This window comes from Hyalella azteca, unplaced genomic scaffold (assembly GCF_000764305.2).
Source record: "Hyalella azteca isolate HAZT.00-mixed unplaced genomic scaffold, Hazt_2.0.2 contig1331, whole genome shotgun sequence".
In the NCBI taxonomy this organism is placed as follows: domain Eukaryota; kingdom Metazoa; phylum Arthropoda; class Malacostraca; order Amphipoda; family Hyalellidae; genus Hyalella; species Hyalella azteca.
Window position 1 is genome coordinate 4,189 of NW_025931652.1, and position 17,794 is coordinate 21,982.

The 17,794-nt window shown below is 38.0% G+C and overlaps 1 protein-coding gene across 1 annotated transcript; it reads right to left on the bottom strand.

Annotated features, from left to right (window-relative positions):
* Nucleotides 1-7,877: 7,877 nt before the first annotated feature.
* On the bottom strand, nucleotides 7,878-9,356 carry LOC108667768 (glucoside xylosyltransferase 1-like). Its single transcript, XM_018154833.2, has 2 exons — nucleotides 9,277-9,356; nucleotides 7,878-8,247 (listed from the first exon to the last, which is right to left on the bottom strand). Exons 1-2 carry the CDS (start codon nucleotides 9,354-9,356, stop codon nucleotides 7,878-7,880), a joined length of 450 nt encoding a protein of 149 aa, XP_018010322.2.
* Nucleotides 9,357-17,794: the final 8,438 nt, after the last annotated feature.

Genomic DNA, 17,794 nt, shown 5'->3' on the forward strand with positions numbered 1-17,794 from the left:
TGACAGGCATAGGCCTGTCTCTTATACACATCTAGATGTGTATAAGAGACAGCAATTTCAGACGAGTGATACTGTTTTTGCATCACTATCATTTGGTATGTATCTTTTGCTGTTTTGTATCATTTTTTGTGACGTGTAGGTTTTTGTGCAGATTCACTATGTAATTAAACTTAAAAGAAAAATTATTCCTGATCCTCAAAGCGCTTGCAACTAAATTAAGCGGCATCAGAAGAAAATTAGTTTCTACCACTTTTTTCTGATCAAAGTCTGAAGGTCATTGTCATAGCATGAATTATTCGTAAATTTTTATAAGAATTATTTTTATAATATTTTTATACGTGAATTTTAATAAGTAAATGACTGGGGCCATACTTTCAAAACTCGCTAAGTGAACGTAAGTATTTACGCTCTATTTTCTTGCCTATGATTGGTGGATTTTGCTTGCAAAGCCGTCAATGATTGGCTAATGAACTTACGATCTCTTAACTTTTTTGAAAGTATGGCCCCTGGCGTTCAGCCCTGGGCCCATACTTTCAAAAAAAGTTAAGAGATCGTAAGTTCATCAGCCAATCATTGACGGACTTTCAAGCAAAATCCACCAATCATAGACAAGAAAATAGAGCGTAAGTACTTACGNTATTTGTAACTGTCTCTTATACACATCTAGATGTGTATAAGAGACAGATATTATATATGGCGATAAATTTTTATGTAAATTGTTTTTTGTCCGTAATTTTAAATTATCGTTTTATATAGTTTGTACTGCAAATTTTCCCTGTCTGTTGAAGACTGTCAAAGATAATTAATCAACCGATGAAGCCACGTTCGCATTAGAGAGGAATTTTTATGCGGACGACTGGTTGCAGTCAATTAATTCCGAAACAACGGTCAAAAACTTGTTGGACGAAGTAGTCTCTGTCATGTCTAGATGTGGATTTCAATTTTATCAGAAATTCTAGAGGTATTCTAGCGGTATGATAGCCCGCCAGATCATTCTAGTAACTTGCTTGCTGCAGACATCTTTTCAGATTCCTTGCCTTGTGAGCGACCTTTGGTAGTCTTGTGGAATTTCTAGAAAGACAGCTTGGGCTTCAAGATGAACATCAAAACTCATCCAATAACACGACGAGGTATCCTATCAACGATTCATAGCGTTTACGAACCGTTCAGGCTCTTCGGTCCAGCGATGATCCCAGTCAAGAAAATGTCTATAGATTCATGTTGCTTAAAACTTGAATCTAAAGACGAGCTACCTGTACCACAAAAAGCAGAATGGATGAAAGCTTTCCCGTACCTCTCAAGCTATGAAGCGCCAAGATGGATTCACGTCGGTGAAGCAGAGCATTACGAACTTCACTACATTGCAGATGAAAGCGAAACAGCATATTTAGCAATCGCCTTCACAAGGAACATCAGGTCTGACGGTTCAGCTGTGTGCTCGCCTTCGATTGCCAAGGCGCGACTCACTCCGCTAAACAACCCAACATTGAGCACAATCCCGCGTATCGAGTTGAATACAGCAAAATTGGCGGTCTGCCTTCACAAAATTCTCGAAAGAGAGATAAAATTATCGACCTCAAAAGTATATTTCTGGCCAGACAGCTTGACGGTTCTAAAGTATATGCGGCGTGAAACCACGCGATTCCAGAGAATCATCTTCAATAGAGTGGCTTTTATTGGGAGCGTCACAGATCGAGCGCAATGGAGATACGTTCCCGTGCAGCGAGCTTAACCCAGCCGACCATATTAGCAGAGAAATTTCTCCTGAAAAGATAAAGGAACTCCACGAATTGAACTTTGGTCCATCGTTCCTACAACAGCGAGAAGAATTTTGGCCCCCACAAGAGACGCAATGCTGTGCGATTGACCAAGATGATCCGAAAGTAAGAAAGTGCATCGCAGTAAAAACCTACGCGGAAATTGACGAGTGCAATCCAACAGAAAACTTACTTGCATCCACGTTAGATTGGTTGCAGTCAAAATGCAAAGTTGCCTGGTTTTTAGATTCAAGAACTACTTTTTTGCTCAGATATCGGAAATGAAGATTTGACTGTGGCTCAACTCGAAGCGGCTGAGGCCGAAATTTGGAAAAAAGTGCAGGCACCAACATTCCCCAGCGTTATTGACCTCTTAAAGAAGAAAAGTCAGGTTCAAAAATCGCACAATCTGTCAAAGCTTGGAAAATTTTGATAAATAACCTATTGCGAGGCGGAGGTCGCATTAGAGACTCGTGTTACGACATTAATTTAAAGAATCCGATAATTTTGCCGAATGATCATCCTACATTCGAAATATTCGTGCGTTATCTCCACGCAAAGCAATGATATTCGGGACAAGAAATGCTCGTCTTACCCTCGCAGTAAATTTGGATTGTGGGCCTTCACACGCTGGGAAGAAAATTGCTGCGTGAATATGTTTGATATGCCGAAGGCTGCAAGGAAAACCAGGTGAGCAGGGGAAATAGATTATTTTTACTGTGAGCAGGTCGGAATAGATTATTTTGGTCCTTTTATGGCTACGAAAGTACGTCGAACGAACAAAAGGTATGGTATTATATTTACCTGTCTAAGCAGTCGTGCAGTCTACATTGAAGTCACATTTTCTCTTGATACAGATTCATTTATAAATGCCTTCAGGATATTCATATCAAGGCGGGGTAATGTGAAGACCATTCGCTCAGGCAACGGAACAAATTCCACTTCAGGAAATAAAGAGATGGCCAAAGATCAATTGATTGGAAATGTCAACCTCCATCGGCCTAGCACTTCTAGGGAGTTTGGGAAGGCGAGATCAGATTAACGAACTTCGCTATCTTTGTTTAAACGTTTATCCATGCGTGATCGAAATTCCAGTGAGCATGGGAAATGGCGGCTTCATATTATATGGTATTGTACTATATTATATTATACTATATTACATTATATTATATTTTACTATAACATATTATATGCTCTGCCAAATTATTTTTTCATGATTGACGTTTTTTCAAGTAAATGTTATGATTAGTAAACATTCTTTCATCCAATTAGTAAGCCTTCCATGCAGGAAAAATTTTCATGACGTGGGAGTTGCATTTTAATTAAGACTGGACCGTAAAGAACAAATAATTCATAATGTTTTTGCGTTGTTTTCGACGAGATGATGCATTTGTTTGTTTTTCCGTAAAATGATACGCGACGTCCTGCATGAATGTTTTTTTATTCTCAACCCCATTTCTTGATTGTTTTGTTTAATTTCAAAACATCTGCATATTAATTTTTTAACTTTTGTTTATTTAACATAATTTTACTGGCATTGGAAGTTTGTAAAACCATTTGTGTGGGCTATATAAAAGCATCGAGAGTAAAACGAGTGAAGCAACCAACGGCGACGGCGAAGTTGAATGTAATGAAGTTAGCGCTAATGAAAGGTTTTTAATATCGTAAATTTGTAAACCTAATTCCCAAACACATGAACTCAGAAGAAATGTCCAGAGCCTCTAGACGGTTGCATGATATGTTGCACCCACAATAGTTAATATGAAACGGAAATCGACCTACGAATTTCATCATGCAATCGCTCTGATTTTTTGCGCATTTATGGAAAAAGGCGCTATTATGCTCGTCATGTCCGTCTGTCTGTCTGTCCGTGACTTCACGGACGTGCGGATTAGAAAATACGCTCTCAGTCATTCACTGCAGTGAGTACTGATCTAATTTTTTAAACATTTCCTCAAGTAAAAGCTGGTAGTGTGAAAAATTTCCTTGTTATCAGCCAATCATCTTCCGTGCTAGAACATCTAAGTGGAGCTGATCCAATTTTAATTTTAAATCATATTTTCCTGGTTAGCGTGGCGCTGCCTGCAGCTTTTGCTTAATGCGTATCTTTTCACTGATTTTTAAAACAAATTGCTCAATAAAACTGAAAATATTCGATGAAAGTGATTGTTTTATTAAGTAATAAAAAACAGGAATGTTTATAGTAGAGCGTTTGAATGATTATTATTAATTTTTTGTATTAATGATGCGATCGTTTGATATTGAGGAATATTGTGAGAAGCAGATGATTTCTCTCCACAATTTCTTAGGAGCATAAAAATTGGAGTGTTTCGTAAAATGATAAATGCATGTCATTTTGAATGCTTTTTGTTATCAATGCAGAGATTATCAATTCGTGACTTTACTAGCCATCTGTGATCCAACAATCACATGACCGAAAGTAATTATCATCAACATATCAACGAACATATGACCGAATACTTTGTGTCATTTATGCATTCAATATATTTTTCATGTCTTCAACATGTTTCCTCAATACTTTCTTTATGGCATTTATACTTTCAATATATATTATTTATATGTCCTTCCCCAACATTTCCCTATATTTTTATTGGTTCTTGCATTTGCGGTATCTAATAATGGTTAGGAAAAATTAAGACTACTTATTATATTCATTGGTTATTATTAAAATTCAAAACATATCAAAAGGTATTTACAGTGGGAAATAAGTATTTAGTCAGTCACCAATTGTGCAAGTTCTCCCACTTGAAGTGATGAGAGAGGCCTGCAATTGACATCATAGGTAGACCTCAACTATCAGAGACAAAATATGAAAAAAAATTGAGAAAAACATTTTGTCGGACTTTTAAAGATGTAATTTGAAAATTATGGTGGAAAATAAGTATTTGGTCAATAGCAAACGTGCAGCTCAAAACTTTATCCTATATCATTTGTTGGCAATGGCGGAGGTCAAACGTTTTCTGAAAGTATTTGCAAGGTTAGTACACATGTTGCTGGCCTGTTGGCCCATTCCTTCATGCAGATCTCCTCTAGAGCAGTGATTTTTTGTGGCTGTCGGCGGGCAATACGGACTTTCAACTCCCTCCAAAGGTTTTCGAAGGGGTTGAGATCGGAAGACTGGTTAGGCCACTCCAGGACTCAGAAATGTTTCTTACGAAGCCACTCTCTTGTTGCCCTAGCTGGCAGTGTGCTTGGGATCATTGTCATGCTGAAAGACCCAGCCACGTTTCATCTCCATTGCCCTTGGTGATGGAAGGAGGTTTGCACCCAAAATCTCACGATACATGGCCCCATTCATTCCTTCATGTACACGGACCAGCCGTCCTGGTCCCTTTGCAGAAAAAGAGCCCAAAATCAAGATGTTGCCACCTCTATGCTTCACAGTTGGTATGCTGTTCTTTGGATGAAACTCCGCACTAACTTCTCTCCAAACACGACGTGTTGTGTTTTTACCAAATAGTCCTACTTTGGTTCCATCTGACCATATGACATTCTCCCAATACTCTTCTGGAACATCCAACTGCTCTCTAGCAAACTTCAAACGTGCCTGGATATGGACTAGCTTTAGTAGCTTAAAGCTGGAAAACACGTCTGGCACTGCAAGATCTCAGTCCCTGGCGTCGTAGTGTGTTGGTGATGGTAGCTTTTGTAACGTAGGTCCCAGCTTTCTGTAGGTCTTTCCCTAGATCCCCCTTGTGGTTCTGGAAATTTTCCTCACCGTTCTTGTGATTGTTTTGACCCCACGGGCTGAGATCTTGCGTGGAGACTCAGATCGAGGGAGATTAGTAGTGGTCTTGTAGGTCTTCCATTATCTGATTATCGCTCCCACAGTAGATTTCTTCACACCAAGCTGCTTGCCTCTTGCAGATTCAGTCTTCCCAGCCTAGTGCAGGCTTATAATTCGGTTTCTGGTGTCCTCCGACAGCTCTTTCGTCTTCACCATAATGGAGTTTCGAGTGTGACTGTTAGAGGTTGTGAGCAGATGTCTTTTATACAGTTAACGACTTCGAACAGGTCTCATTAATTAATACAGGTAATGAATGGGGGAAAGTGAAGTCTCTTAAAAAAAGAAGTTACAGGTCTGTGACAGCCAGAAATCTTGTTTGTTTGCAAGTGACCAAATACTTATTTTCCACCATCATTTTCATACATCTTTAAAAGTTCAACAAAATGATTTTCTCAATTTTTTTTTACATTGTGTTGCTCATAGTTGAGGTCTACCTCTCAATTGAAGGCCTCTCTCATCATTTTAAGTGGGAGAACTTGCACAATTGGTGACTGACTAAATACTTATTTTGCCCACTGCATTAGGCAAGGTTTTACAATTTTCATACGTAGGAAATTCTGTTCGCCTCGTAAAATTTGTTACTATTAGAATGTATGGCTATGCGCAGATAAAGTGGAGTGGAGATAACAACATATCAGTTTAAGCTACCAATTAGAGTATTATATTCTTTGTGTTATATAGGAAATGCTGACCTGGCTCATTACACAATAATTGTTACACACCTGTTTCAGTTAATTATTCAATATCTTAAAATCTTGCTAGAGCTGCCGAGGCATTAAGGCAATGACTGACTTCTTATTATTAGAATTTCCTCTAAATTAAAACTGCTTCCAATTATTCGGCATATGATTAATCCTCGAACAATAGAAAGAAATGAATTATTGAAAATTTTGCATTTCTACTTTATATCTTGAAATCTTGGTAGAAAAAGATCGCTTTTATCAGTGTCAATGTTTCTCGGTCAGGTATTGGTGGCATCACCCCGACCCAGTCAATCACCAATGTGGGCAACGATGTCGATTAGTGTGGGTTACTGCATATCGCGGGTGATCCGACCACTCGAAGATTTAGAAGTCGAGTTTCCTTGAATAATCTATGCAGATGCATGGCGAACTATCGACTCTGTCTTTCTTCGAATAGTCAATTGAACTTAATGGCCTACTAATATTTATAACTCACACAATATTCCAAAATCATTGTATGAATCCACTCAAGTTGTCAGGGTTAAATTTTGAAACTTACATTATGAAATTTACCTGCATTGGGATTACTGAGCGTTGGGAGTTTATGTCGAGCGGACGGTTCCACATTTCTTGTGCAAAAAATCTCCTCCTCGCGCCATGCACTAAAGAGAAACCTGACCGCTCAGTGGCACTGCAGTTCCAGTCCTCATACACGCACTGCTCGATGCTGCCGTTCCAGTCACAGCTCAGGTCATACACGTACCCTGGGAACTGTGAATGACTGTAGACTTTGACTGTAGGCGCGTGAATGACTGTAGACTTTGAATTTTAAAAATACATTTTTTTCTAATTTAAGGTTATCTAATCCAACTAGATAGGTTATTTACGACGAGTTAGAATAATATTGAAAATTTGCACTTACTTTACCAGAACTTAGAACATATTTGCATTTTGTGCCTCTGCTACATATATTTAAATTCTTTTCACGGTTATTATAACACACATTAGATAAGCTTCATTTGAATTTATTCGGCAGTGTAGTAAAGTTGAAGTACTACAATTTTTGATAATGGACTGCTGAGACTCGTGTTCGATTTCCATCGTAAATTAATAAATGAAATAACAAGGAGATCAAAATTCGAAGAAACAATTCATCTTTGATATTTTGTGAATTACTAACCTCACTAAACACTATGTTGAATATATCTTGGTCTCCTAGGACGCTTTCCTTAAAAACTTCTGCCACGCTCATGACCATGGGCAGCCAGTCGAAGGGGAGACTACGCCACCGCGTGAGATTGGCCATTAATAAGGCTGAGCTCAGGCCTTGCTTGCCGTAGTATGGCATCTGGAAATGATCATAAGAGCTGTTGCTATAATTTTTACCTCAAGGAACTAAATAACTTGGAAGTTGAATCTAATGAGAGTAATTTGTTGAACTAATCTCAAAGTTATAACAATAAAAAATTGAAAATGCGCCGATTCACCAAAATACCAAATTAAAACTTTAGTTAAGAGACCGAAAAACTGCCATAAAATAAAACAGACTACACGCATATCTGTTGAAAAGCTGTAAAAAACTACACATCACAGACGATATCATGTATTTGTTATAAAAGTTTAAGGCTATTATTGATGGTTCCATAATTCGTTGTTTCTTGCCTTAGTATTAAACTGCATGTAAAATCCATCGACAGGCGCCACTCCAAGCACCTGCTTCTTATCAAAATACTTGAAGTGTTCAGTCAGGTGTTCAGGAGGCCTCATGAACACTTGGTCTGTGTCCATGTACACCACCGCGTCAAACTCAGGCAACACCCACGGCAGGAACAGTTTCTCCGTGGCGCATTTCTCGTAGAGGTCCATCAGGTGCCAGCCTTCTGGTATGAAGACTGGGCGGTAGCTCAGAGTGAGACGACTTCTGAGGTGAGGCGGCCACTCAGACACGAACGCCTCTAAAGCATGCAGTACGGTGTCGTCGTTACCCAAGATGATAAACCTACAGTGAGAAAAAATAAACTTTACAACGATCGGTGTAGAAAAATACCGAAAAATTCTTGATTGACGATATATATTTTGCAGCTAATTTGTATATCAAGATGCCTCTCAAAACCAGCTGAATACAATATCGGCTTCGCATAGAAGCACCCGAAAAATTATAAAATAATAATAATAAATAAGAATAATATCTTTAAAATTGGTAATGATTATGATTCCGGGATTGAAAGGCAAGTCTTATGAGGAAAGGCTAAAGATTACGAAGCTTCCAAGCCTCAATTATCGACGTCGGCGTGGTGACATTGAAACATGCAAGTATACTCATGGCTTATACAAGGTCCCAGAAGGATTACTAAAATTTGAAACAAGAGCCAACACCAGGGGCCACAGCTATAAACTGGAAAAACTGCGTTGTAACACATCCATGCGACAACATTTCTTCTCGCTTCGAGTCACCAACATGTGGAACAGCCTCCCTGATAGCATCGTTGACGCTTCGAGTATGTACGCCTTCAAGAACAGACCAGACGAAGCTATGCAGGAGCACATGTTCAGTCTTAAAATACCTATCAAATTACGGACCAGGCAATAAGTCCAGCAGCTATCTCTATCAATCGTCAGCTATGGAAAGATCGGGTTCCAAAGGCCGGATCCCTAGTGAATCAAGTAACGAAAAGTACAAGAATCGGCTACAGGCCATGGGCCTATTTCTTCAATGCCGACTCACCTTTTCTATTCTATAATATAGATATTTGCTGAGTGTTGCTAGGGCAATAGTTGCAAGCCATTGCTGGCATGCGGGAAAACAACATTTTATAGAGGAGAACATAGGTCACTGCTTATGAGTTCACATCGCGCTAGTTACCCATACAAATTTTAGGACGAATCTTTGACAAAGGAACGTTTCCGATAAAATTTCTAATCAAGGTTTCTTTCAGGAAGTCAACAAAAATTTTAACTAGACCGCGGGGTTTCCCATGTTATTAACTATAACGATAGCTGCTAATTTAATTGTATTCGGCTCACTTACCTGATCGGGGCTCTACTCAATATAATGGCTGACTTGATGAGCGCTTTTGTTTGTCGAAGTTGAGTTTCAAACTTGGTCATGGCTCCCTCTCTGACTCTTCTTTTATTTCCATCTGTAGGGATGAGCAATTGTTGAATTCACGAACTTTTTTTTTCATTTACCGAGCAAATTTTTGAGTGATAGATTCTCTAAGCTAGAAAGGATGCACCGAAGGAATCATAACTCGAAAGATCTGTCGATACAACTTCAAAATAATATGGAGTAATTTAATGAAAAGATTTATGAGCAATGAGCCTGTTTTAACATTTTTAATTGATTTAATTGTAAAACACATTAATTTAAGAGCTTAAATAATAATATAGAAGAGTGAACGTTTTCAAACGTAGTTTAGCCTCGAATAATTGGAATCCAGTATTTTTTGTGCAAGAAAAAAATATTCAGGAAAAACTGGGTGTCGTATAGCAATTTCCGCCACTGTATGTGAATGTTTAGTGATGGCGAATACCAGAGATGGTTTACTATTGGTTAAGGTGAGAGAATGTTCTGCTCTGCCGTATGTGGAAGATGTTTGATACCCGCAAATAGGTAAGAATGTTTGGTACGGGTGAATGTGTTAGAATGTTTCGTACATGGATAATGTGGGATAATATTGAGCGGTGTTGAATATTGGAGAATGTTGATCGTTGAGTGCTATTGCATATTGAAGAATGTTTGATTTTGGCAATGTATGAGAAGTTGCAACCATGTCTTCTCATACTGTAATCTTGCTGTTCATTGTTCTTCCCGAGGTGAAGTACTTTACACTTGTCAGCATTAAACCGCAGCTGCCACGTAAATGTGTTAAATTAAAACTTGCAGGCAAATTCAGCGTTTATGTTTATTTCCTGCAATGACGTCATCCGCCTTGTGGCTTCGCCCGAGCGAAAGTTCGATCAATTTTAGATGAAAACGGCGTACGAACATTTTTGAATTGATTCGTTTAGCCACTTCCAGCAATTTAGACACGCTAGCTGCCTACGCTCCACGCACCGACTTCTTTCCGTGGGGTGTGGATGTGTTCAGTGTCAAAGTTAAGTCTAAGTCGTTTATGCTTCATTAATTGTTTAGCATAAGATGGATTTTTCTTATTCTGGTATGTCGCGTTTTTATTGTTGCGCACTAGGTGTCAGTTGGTTGGTGTTTAAATTCATACGTTTTTTAAAGACCAGAATTGTTGGAGTTTGTTTTATCTTCCAATGTTTGAGTTTTGTGTTGCTTGTATGCTATTTATTCTTGACGCACCAGAACACAACACACGCACTTTCTATATCACTCAAAACGAAACCCTTCGCAATACCATGTTCAAAACAACATGCATCTTCACTTCTAGAATTAAAAGGGCTGCTGTAAGACTAAATGCTCAACAACAGATTATACGACCATCTCACCATTTTCGCAGCATACATAACAGTAGATAATAATATTTTGGAATAATAATAATATATATTATTATAAATATAAAGTATTATAGTAGATAAAATTTTTAATACAGGATAATTATTACAGTAGATAATATTTCCAGTTTTGAAATATTAAAGTTCCAATTTCTGGGCGAGGAATTGAGAAAAATGGAAAAATATTTGATAAAAATTTGCTAGTTTATTGTGATTTTCAAGTACATTATTATTATCTTTCTAGTCAGTTAGCATGCTGATGTCTTATTTGGAGATAACCATGGTGTTTTTTCTTACAAAATAAATTTGCGCAAATTTAATCATGAACACCAGCCATATATGTTCATGGACACTTGCTCATATATGTTCAGGCGCTGCACAAAAATTCTTACCATCAAATGTCGTACCTAATTCTCATCGCTGTCATTTACTCGTCGTCTAAAGCGTTGTTTGGCCTCTCATGCAGTGACGGTAAGAATCAGTTCGATGAAGACAAATGAAACCATCAACGCTGCAACTGAATTAACTCCCTTTGTCCTCATCGTTGGCATTGCATTGGTGAGCTCCTATGAACTATATTTCTCATTCCGATGAAGCATAGAAACGCATGCACCGGGAGATCAAACTGACCACATGCATTTCGACTTGAACAATTTAAAAAAATTGCCTCGATTGAGTAGTTACGGGCATGGGCCCATTCTTTCAAAAAAAGTGAAGAGATCGTAAGTTCATCAGCCAATCATTGACGGCCTTTCAAGCAAAATCCACCAATCATAGACAAGAAAATAGAGCGTAAGTACTTACGTTCACTTAGCGAGTTTTGAAAGTATGGCCCCTGATCGTCAAGTGCACAAAATACCTGGGAATAATATGCCTAAAATGTGAAAATTTTAGTGTTCACATGTGAACACTAAAAATGTTCAAAATGTGAACACCTAAAATGTTCAAAATGTGAACATTTTAGTGAATATGGAAGTTTTTATCTATTCCTAAAATCGCTCATTGGTGACTGAGTCAATTTTTTATGTTTTCTTTGTTTTTGTTGGGAGGTAGTTAACAATTTTTAATTAAGTATACAGTACTCATGGTTTAAACAAGATCCCAGGAAGGATTACTAGAATTTGAAACAAGAACCAACACCAGGGCTCATGGCTATAAACTAAAAAACTGCGTTGTAACACATCCATATGCGTCAGCATTTCTTCTCGCTTCCAGTCACCGACATGTGGAACAGCCTCCCTGAATAAGTCCCTGATAGCATCGTTGACGCTCCGAGTATGAATGCCTTCAAGAACAGACTAGACGAAGCTATGCAGGAGCATATGTTCAGTCTTAAATTTTCTAGCAACTTACGGACTAGGCAATAAGTCCAGCAGCTATCTCAATCAATTGTCAGTTATGGAAAGATCCATGAGTGCCGACACTTCTATTCTATGAGGTGTATAAATTTCACGTAAAATCATCGCACGAAAAATATACCTAAATATTTTTAATTATATCAAGGAGTTTCAGCTTATCCAATGTTCCCAATAATATATCCCTACAATTTGAGAATCCCGTCGTTACAAATCCCGTCATGCCTAACCCGGTCATCTTAAAACCCATCATGCCTAACCCGGTCATCTTAAAACCCATCATCCCTAACCCTGTAAATATTTTCGGAATCAAGTATCATCATTAAGGAAAAAGCCATTCAAACCCACATTCAGCACGGAACTCTCTCAAGTTCTGTTTCGTAATTAACAGATTATCAATCTTTGCATTTTGAACAAAATTTACACTTTTAGCAATGTAAAAAAATCAAATTTTACTTTTTAATCTAACTTTGTTATCTTTTTTTCGCATCCACATGATTATAACAGTAATAAAATAACATTTTCAGCTAACAAAATGACATGAAAAATATTGCGGTATGCTCTCAAACAGCCCCTATATATTTAATGAGCTAATCTCCACACGCACAAAAGCCCAAATACACAAAAACTTTGACGTACATATGTAAGGTATGAGCAGTAAACAAATTTATTTTTCTAAAAAGATAGTTTACTTTCAAAATTGATAATTATTACTTATGACACACAGACTTGCAAATTTTAAACAAAACGGATTTTATAAATCTTCTGACTCGAAGAAATAATTTTTCCTTTCTTTGGCAGTTGTTCTTAAACATTCATCGTCTCTCATGGTATTTTTTTTTAATTTAAATACGTGCCGGCAATGAATGTTCCTCGAACAAAGCTTTTAATGATGCTGGTGGTCTCTGTGACATGCATGTGGATTTGGCGGTGCAGCAACGGGAACTTAGAAAATGCTGTCAACCACCGTCTCCACAAATTGGACACTCCAGGCAGCAGAAGAATCCCTTTCGCCATCACACTTTGTAAAGGTATGTGAATTTATCAAATCTTGAAATTAACACGTCGAGCTTTCTCGAATGTTGAGTAAATATATATAATCAAGCTTGTCAACCAGGATGCCAATGAGGCCAATTCTCAGTTTTATATATCAATCTATTGTTGCTTTTATATTAACATAACATATCATAGTTATGTCGGCGCTGAAGAGTAGGCCTGATGTGGCCTGTCGCCGATTCTTGTACTTTTCGTGACTTGTTCACAGAAGATCTAAAAGCATGTCTAATGACCGTTTTTTCACGACTGGCGATAGTTTGAAATAGCTACTAAACTTCCATCAGGTTTGATAAGGTGCTCGGCATTTCAAGTCTGAATATGTATTTTTCCATAGCTCTATTTAGTCTGTTCTTGCTTGAACGCGTTTATACTCGGAGCGTCAACGATGTTATCGGGGAGGTTGTTCCACATGTCGGTGATTCGAAGCGAGAAGAAATGTTGTCGCGTGTATGAGTTGCAGATTTTATGATAATTACGTGAGCACTATCAAATAGGAATACTTAAAATTGTCAAATAATTACCTAATTGAATTAAAAATTAGCTTGACTGAGTATTCAATTTAATAAGAAATAGGTATGCATTATGATTTCCTCGCATTTGAAAATTTTGCAAAGTACAATACATTAGAGTGTTTTTTATAAGTTCTTATTTTTCAATAGGTGGAGCGGACATGGGTTTCAGTGGAGTGTCGCCCCACGAGCGGCAGATCAGACAAGCAGTCACACTCCTGAAATCTGCAGCTATCATGACGAGGCAGACGCTCCGGTGTGTGGCTCGAAATTATTTTCATCAACCAGCTGCTTAAACCCTGTGTTACTTGGTAGCGATAATCCCTGCCTTAAACACTGTGTTACTTGGTAGCGATAATCCCTGCCTTAAACACTGTGTTACTTGGTAGCGATAATCCCTGCCTTAAACACTGTGTTACTTGGTAGCGATAATCCCTGCCTTAAACACTGTGTTACTTGGTAGCGATAATCCCTGCCTTAAACACTGTGTTACTTGGTAGCGATAATCCCTGCCTTAAACACTGTGTTACTTGGTAGCGATAATCCCTGCCTTAAACACTGTGTTACTTGGTAGCGATAATCCCTGCCTTAAACACTGTGTTACTTGGTAGCGATAATCCCTGCCTTAAACACTGTGTTACTTGGTAGCGATAATCCCTGCCTTAAACACTGTGTTACTTGGTAGCGATAATCCCTGCCTTAAACACTGTGTTACTTGGTAGCGATAATCCCTGCCTTAAACACTGTGTTACTTGGTAGCGATAATCCCTGCCTTAAACACTGTGTTACTTGGTAGCGATAATCCCTGCCTTAAACACTGTGTTACTTGGTAGCGATAATCCCTGCCTTAAACACTGTGTTACTTGGTAGCGATAATCCCTGCCTTAAACACTGTGTTACTTGGTAGCGATAATCCCTGCCTTAAACACTGTGTTACTTGGTAGCGATAATCCCTGCCTTAAACACTGTGTTACTTGGTAGCGATAATCCCTGCCTTAAACACTGTGTTACTTGGTAGCGATAATCCCTGCCTTAAANTAAATTTAACCTTCGTTTTTTGAGGACTAGAGAGAAATTCCTATTAACTAATTTCTGGTTGTATTACTCTATTTTGCTAACAGACTTTTTGTAAGAATTAAAATGCTGAATATAAAGCCTCCGGGGCACATTTTATACTAATATTGCGATATTTAGTATGCACATTAATTATTATCAACAATAATGAAGGTTTTTGGAACGCTTGAAATGATGATTTTTGAATGACATAAAGGCCAAGATTTGGGATGACATTAATGTTTGCACTAGTACTAACGTTCCGAATTTATATTCGATATGCAGGCCAATAGTTTGAAAGCTCCCATGTAAGAAGTCCACTGTAAAATACTGTATAATTATCCCTGTCAAAGATACATCGTAACTCAATGGTGATTAAATTTGTCAACACTAAGCAAAATGAAGGCATCATGTCCAGCAAATGAATTGCAAAAGAAGTATTATATTAAAAACTTGTTATCAAGAGAAGGAGCTTCGAACAAAGCCCTTGAGTGCCTAGAAAATTTGTCTCGGCAGAATCGATTCAAGATATGTGGCCAGGAAAACATTGCAGATTATTTCAAGGAAAACTGATTTTCTTTATGTTAAAAGAATCGGAAATATGTCAGTTGCTATTGAACAAGATCAGTTCAAAATTTACTGCGATCGGCAGTTATCTATAGTGACTTCCTAGACGATTTTTACTAATAATTGCTTTAGTTAAATGAATATTTTTAAGATATGGAATGTTTCTGCCGCGTGACTTGAAGTCTCCTAGTAATATATCGGCCAGAGCAATACTTGAGCAGTGATTGTTATAATAAATGATTAATGTTTTTTTCCAATACTTTACAGCTTAAATTTTTGTTAGTGGTAGTTGTTGCATGTAAAATAAAAATATAAACTAGTATTAATGTTATTTCGATTATTTCTTGTCATATGCTCACTAAATTTTTCATTGAGCGCTTATTTTCAAAGAAACTATCTTTCTATGATATTCCTAATGCATGATATTTGAGGCTATGAATATCGTCAGTGTACATTTTCATATGTATTAATTGATTCCAATAATCAAAGAGCATAACTATATCTGCGAAATTGCATTAAAATCTAATTTTATTGCATTAAAATTACAGTTACACATATTAAAAATATTGTTCCTCAGATTACGATACTGGGAGCATAAACTGGGTTATTTTCAGGGAAATTGGCTTCCTGGAGCCCAAGATGTACTTGTAGAAATGTAAGTAGTGAAAATGAATATTGAAAATAATAAAGTTGAATTCAGCGACGAGATCCACCATGGAAACAGGATTAATAACAGAGACAAAAGAAATGGAAGTTACTTGAGCAAAAATGACAAGTTTTCAAAGGGAGAAAAGCAAAACTCATGTCGACACTCACCTCAGCTGAATTGTTTACCGGACTACTGGCGCAAAGTAAACGGTGAGATGCCGGCCTCGTAGATGTAATAACTCACACACATTATTCTTTTATTCTTTATTCACAGAGGAGCACACAAAAATATACATAACAAGAGACCATAAAATTTTGAAGAAAAAAAAAATACAAATTGCTTCCTTGTGAATGCCTATATAAGCTAAAAAGCTTATTTAGGCTCATGACGGCGAAATTATATTATAATAATAAATAATAGCGGTTTCAGCGTTAGTAGGCCGTAGGCCTGTCGCAGATTCTTAACATTGCAGAACATCCACAGCTTCTTGCGGTCTCGAACTCGCAGCTCACTGCTTCAATTTTGCTTTGCTTAACCGCCCGGCCTCCTTGCCGATTCTGACCATAAANACTTGGTAGCGATAATCCCTGCCTTAAACACTGTGTTACTTGGTAGCGATAATCCCTGCCTTAAACACTGTGTTACTTGGTAGCGATAATCCCTGCCTTAAACACTGTGTTACTTGGTAGCGATAATCCCTGCCTTAAACACTGTGTTACTTGGTAGCGATAATCCCTGCCTTAAACACTGTGTTACTTGGTAGCGATAATCCCTGCCTTAAACACTGTGTTACTTGGTAGCGATAATCCCTGCCTTAAACACTGTGTTACTTGGTAGCGATAATCCCTGCCTTAAACACTGTGTTACTTGGTAGCGATAATCCCTGCCTTAAACACTGTGTTACTTGGTAGCGATAATCCCTGCCTTAAACACTGTGTTACTTGGTAGCGATAATCCCTGCCTTAAACACTGTGTTACTTGGTAGCGATAATCCCTGCCTTAAACACTGTGTTACTTGGTAGCGATAATCCCTGCCTTAAACACTGTGTTACTTGGTAGCGATAATCCCTGCCTTAAACACTGTGTTACTTGGTAGCGATAATCCCTGCCTTAAACACTGTGTTACTTGGTAGCGATAATCCCTGCCTTAAACACTGTGTTACTTGGTAGCGATAATCCCTGCCTTAAACACTGTGTTACTTGGTAGCGATAATCCCTGCCTTAAACACTGTGTTACTTGGTAGCGATAATCCCTGCCTTAAACACTGTGTTACTTGGTAGCGATAATCCCTGCCTTAAACACTGTGTTACTTGGTAGCGATAATCCCTGCCTTAAACACTGTGTTACTTGGTAGCGATAATCCCTGCCTTAAACACTGTGTTACTCGGTATCGATAATCCCTGCCTTAAACACTGTGTTACTTGGTAGCGATAATCCCTACTTAATACCCTGTGTTACTCGGTATCGATAATCCCTGCAATTATCACGATTCCCCTCGTCCTGAATCCCGTCATCCCAAATCTCCATACCCCGAATCCCGTAATGCTTAATCCCACCGTCAACACAGAGAGTCCCGTCATTAGACTATTCACCTACTAGGAATAAAATTTCGGGTTTAGGTAATACTCCGACACGAGGAGTATCGTGAATAATCACGGAAAAACCCCTAAATATATGTTTTCTTTGACAAGCTTCAAACCCACAAAACTTCGACAAATAATTGTAAGATAATACACAAAACGCATTAGGTAAAATTAATTTAGTTTATATGTGAACTAATGTTGTAATGATTGTACGCTGAATGAGAAGCATAAAGAAAATTGAATTACAGTCATGCAAACAATGCCAATCAAACAACCTTTACAGTGGCACCATAACTGAACATCAACTGATAA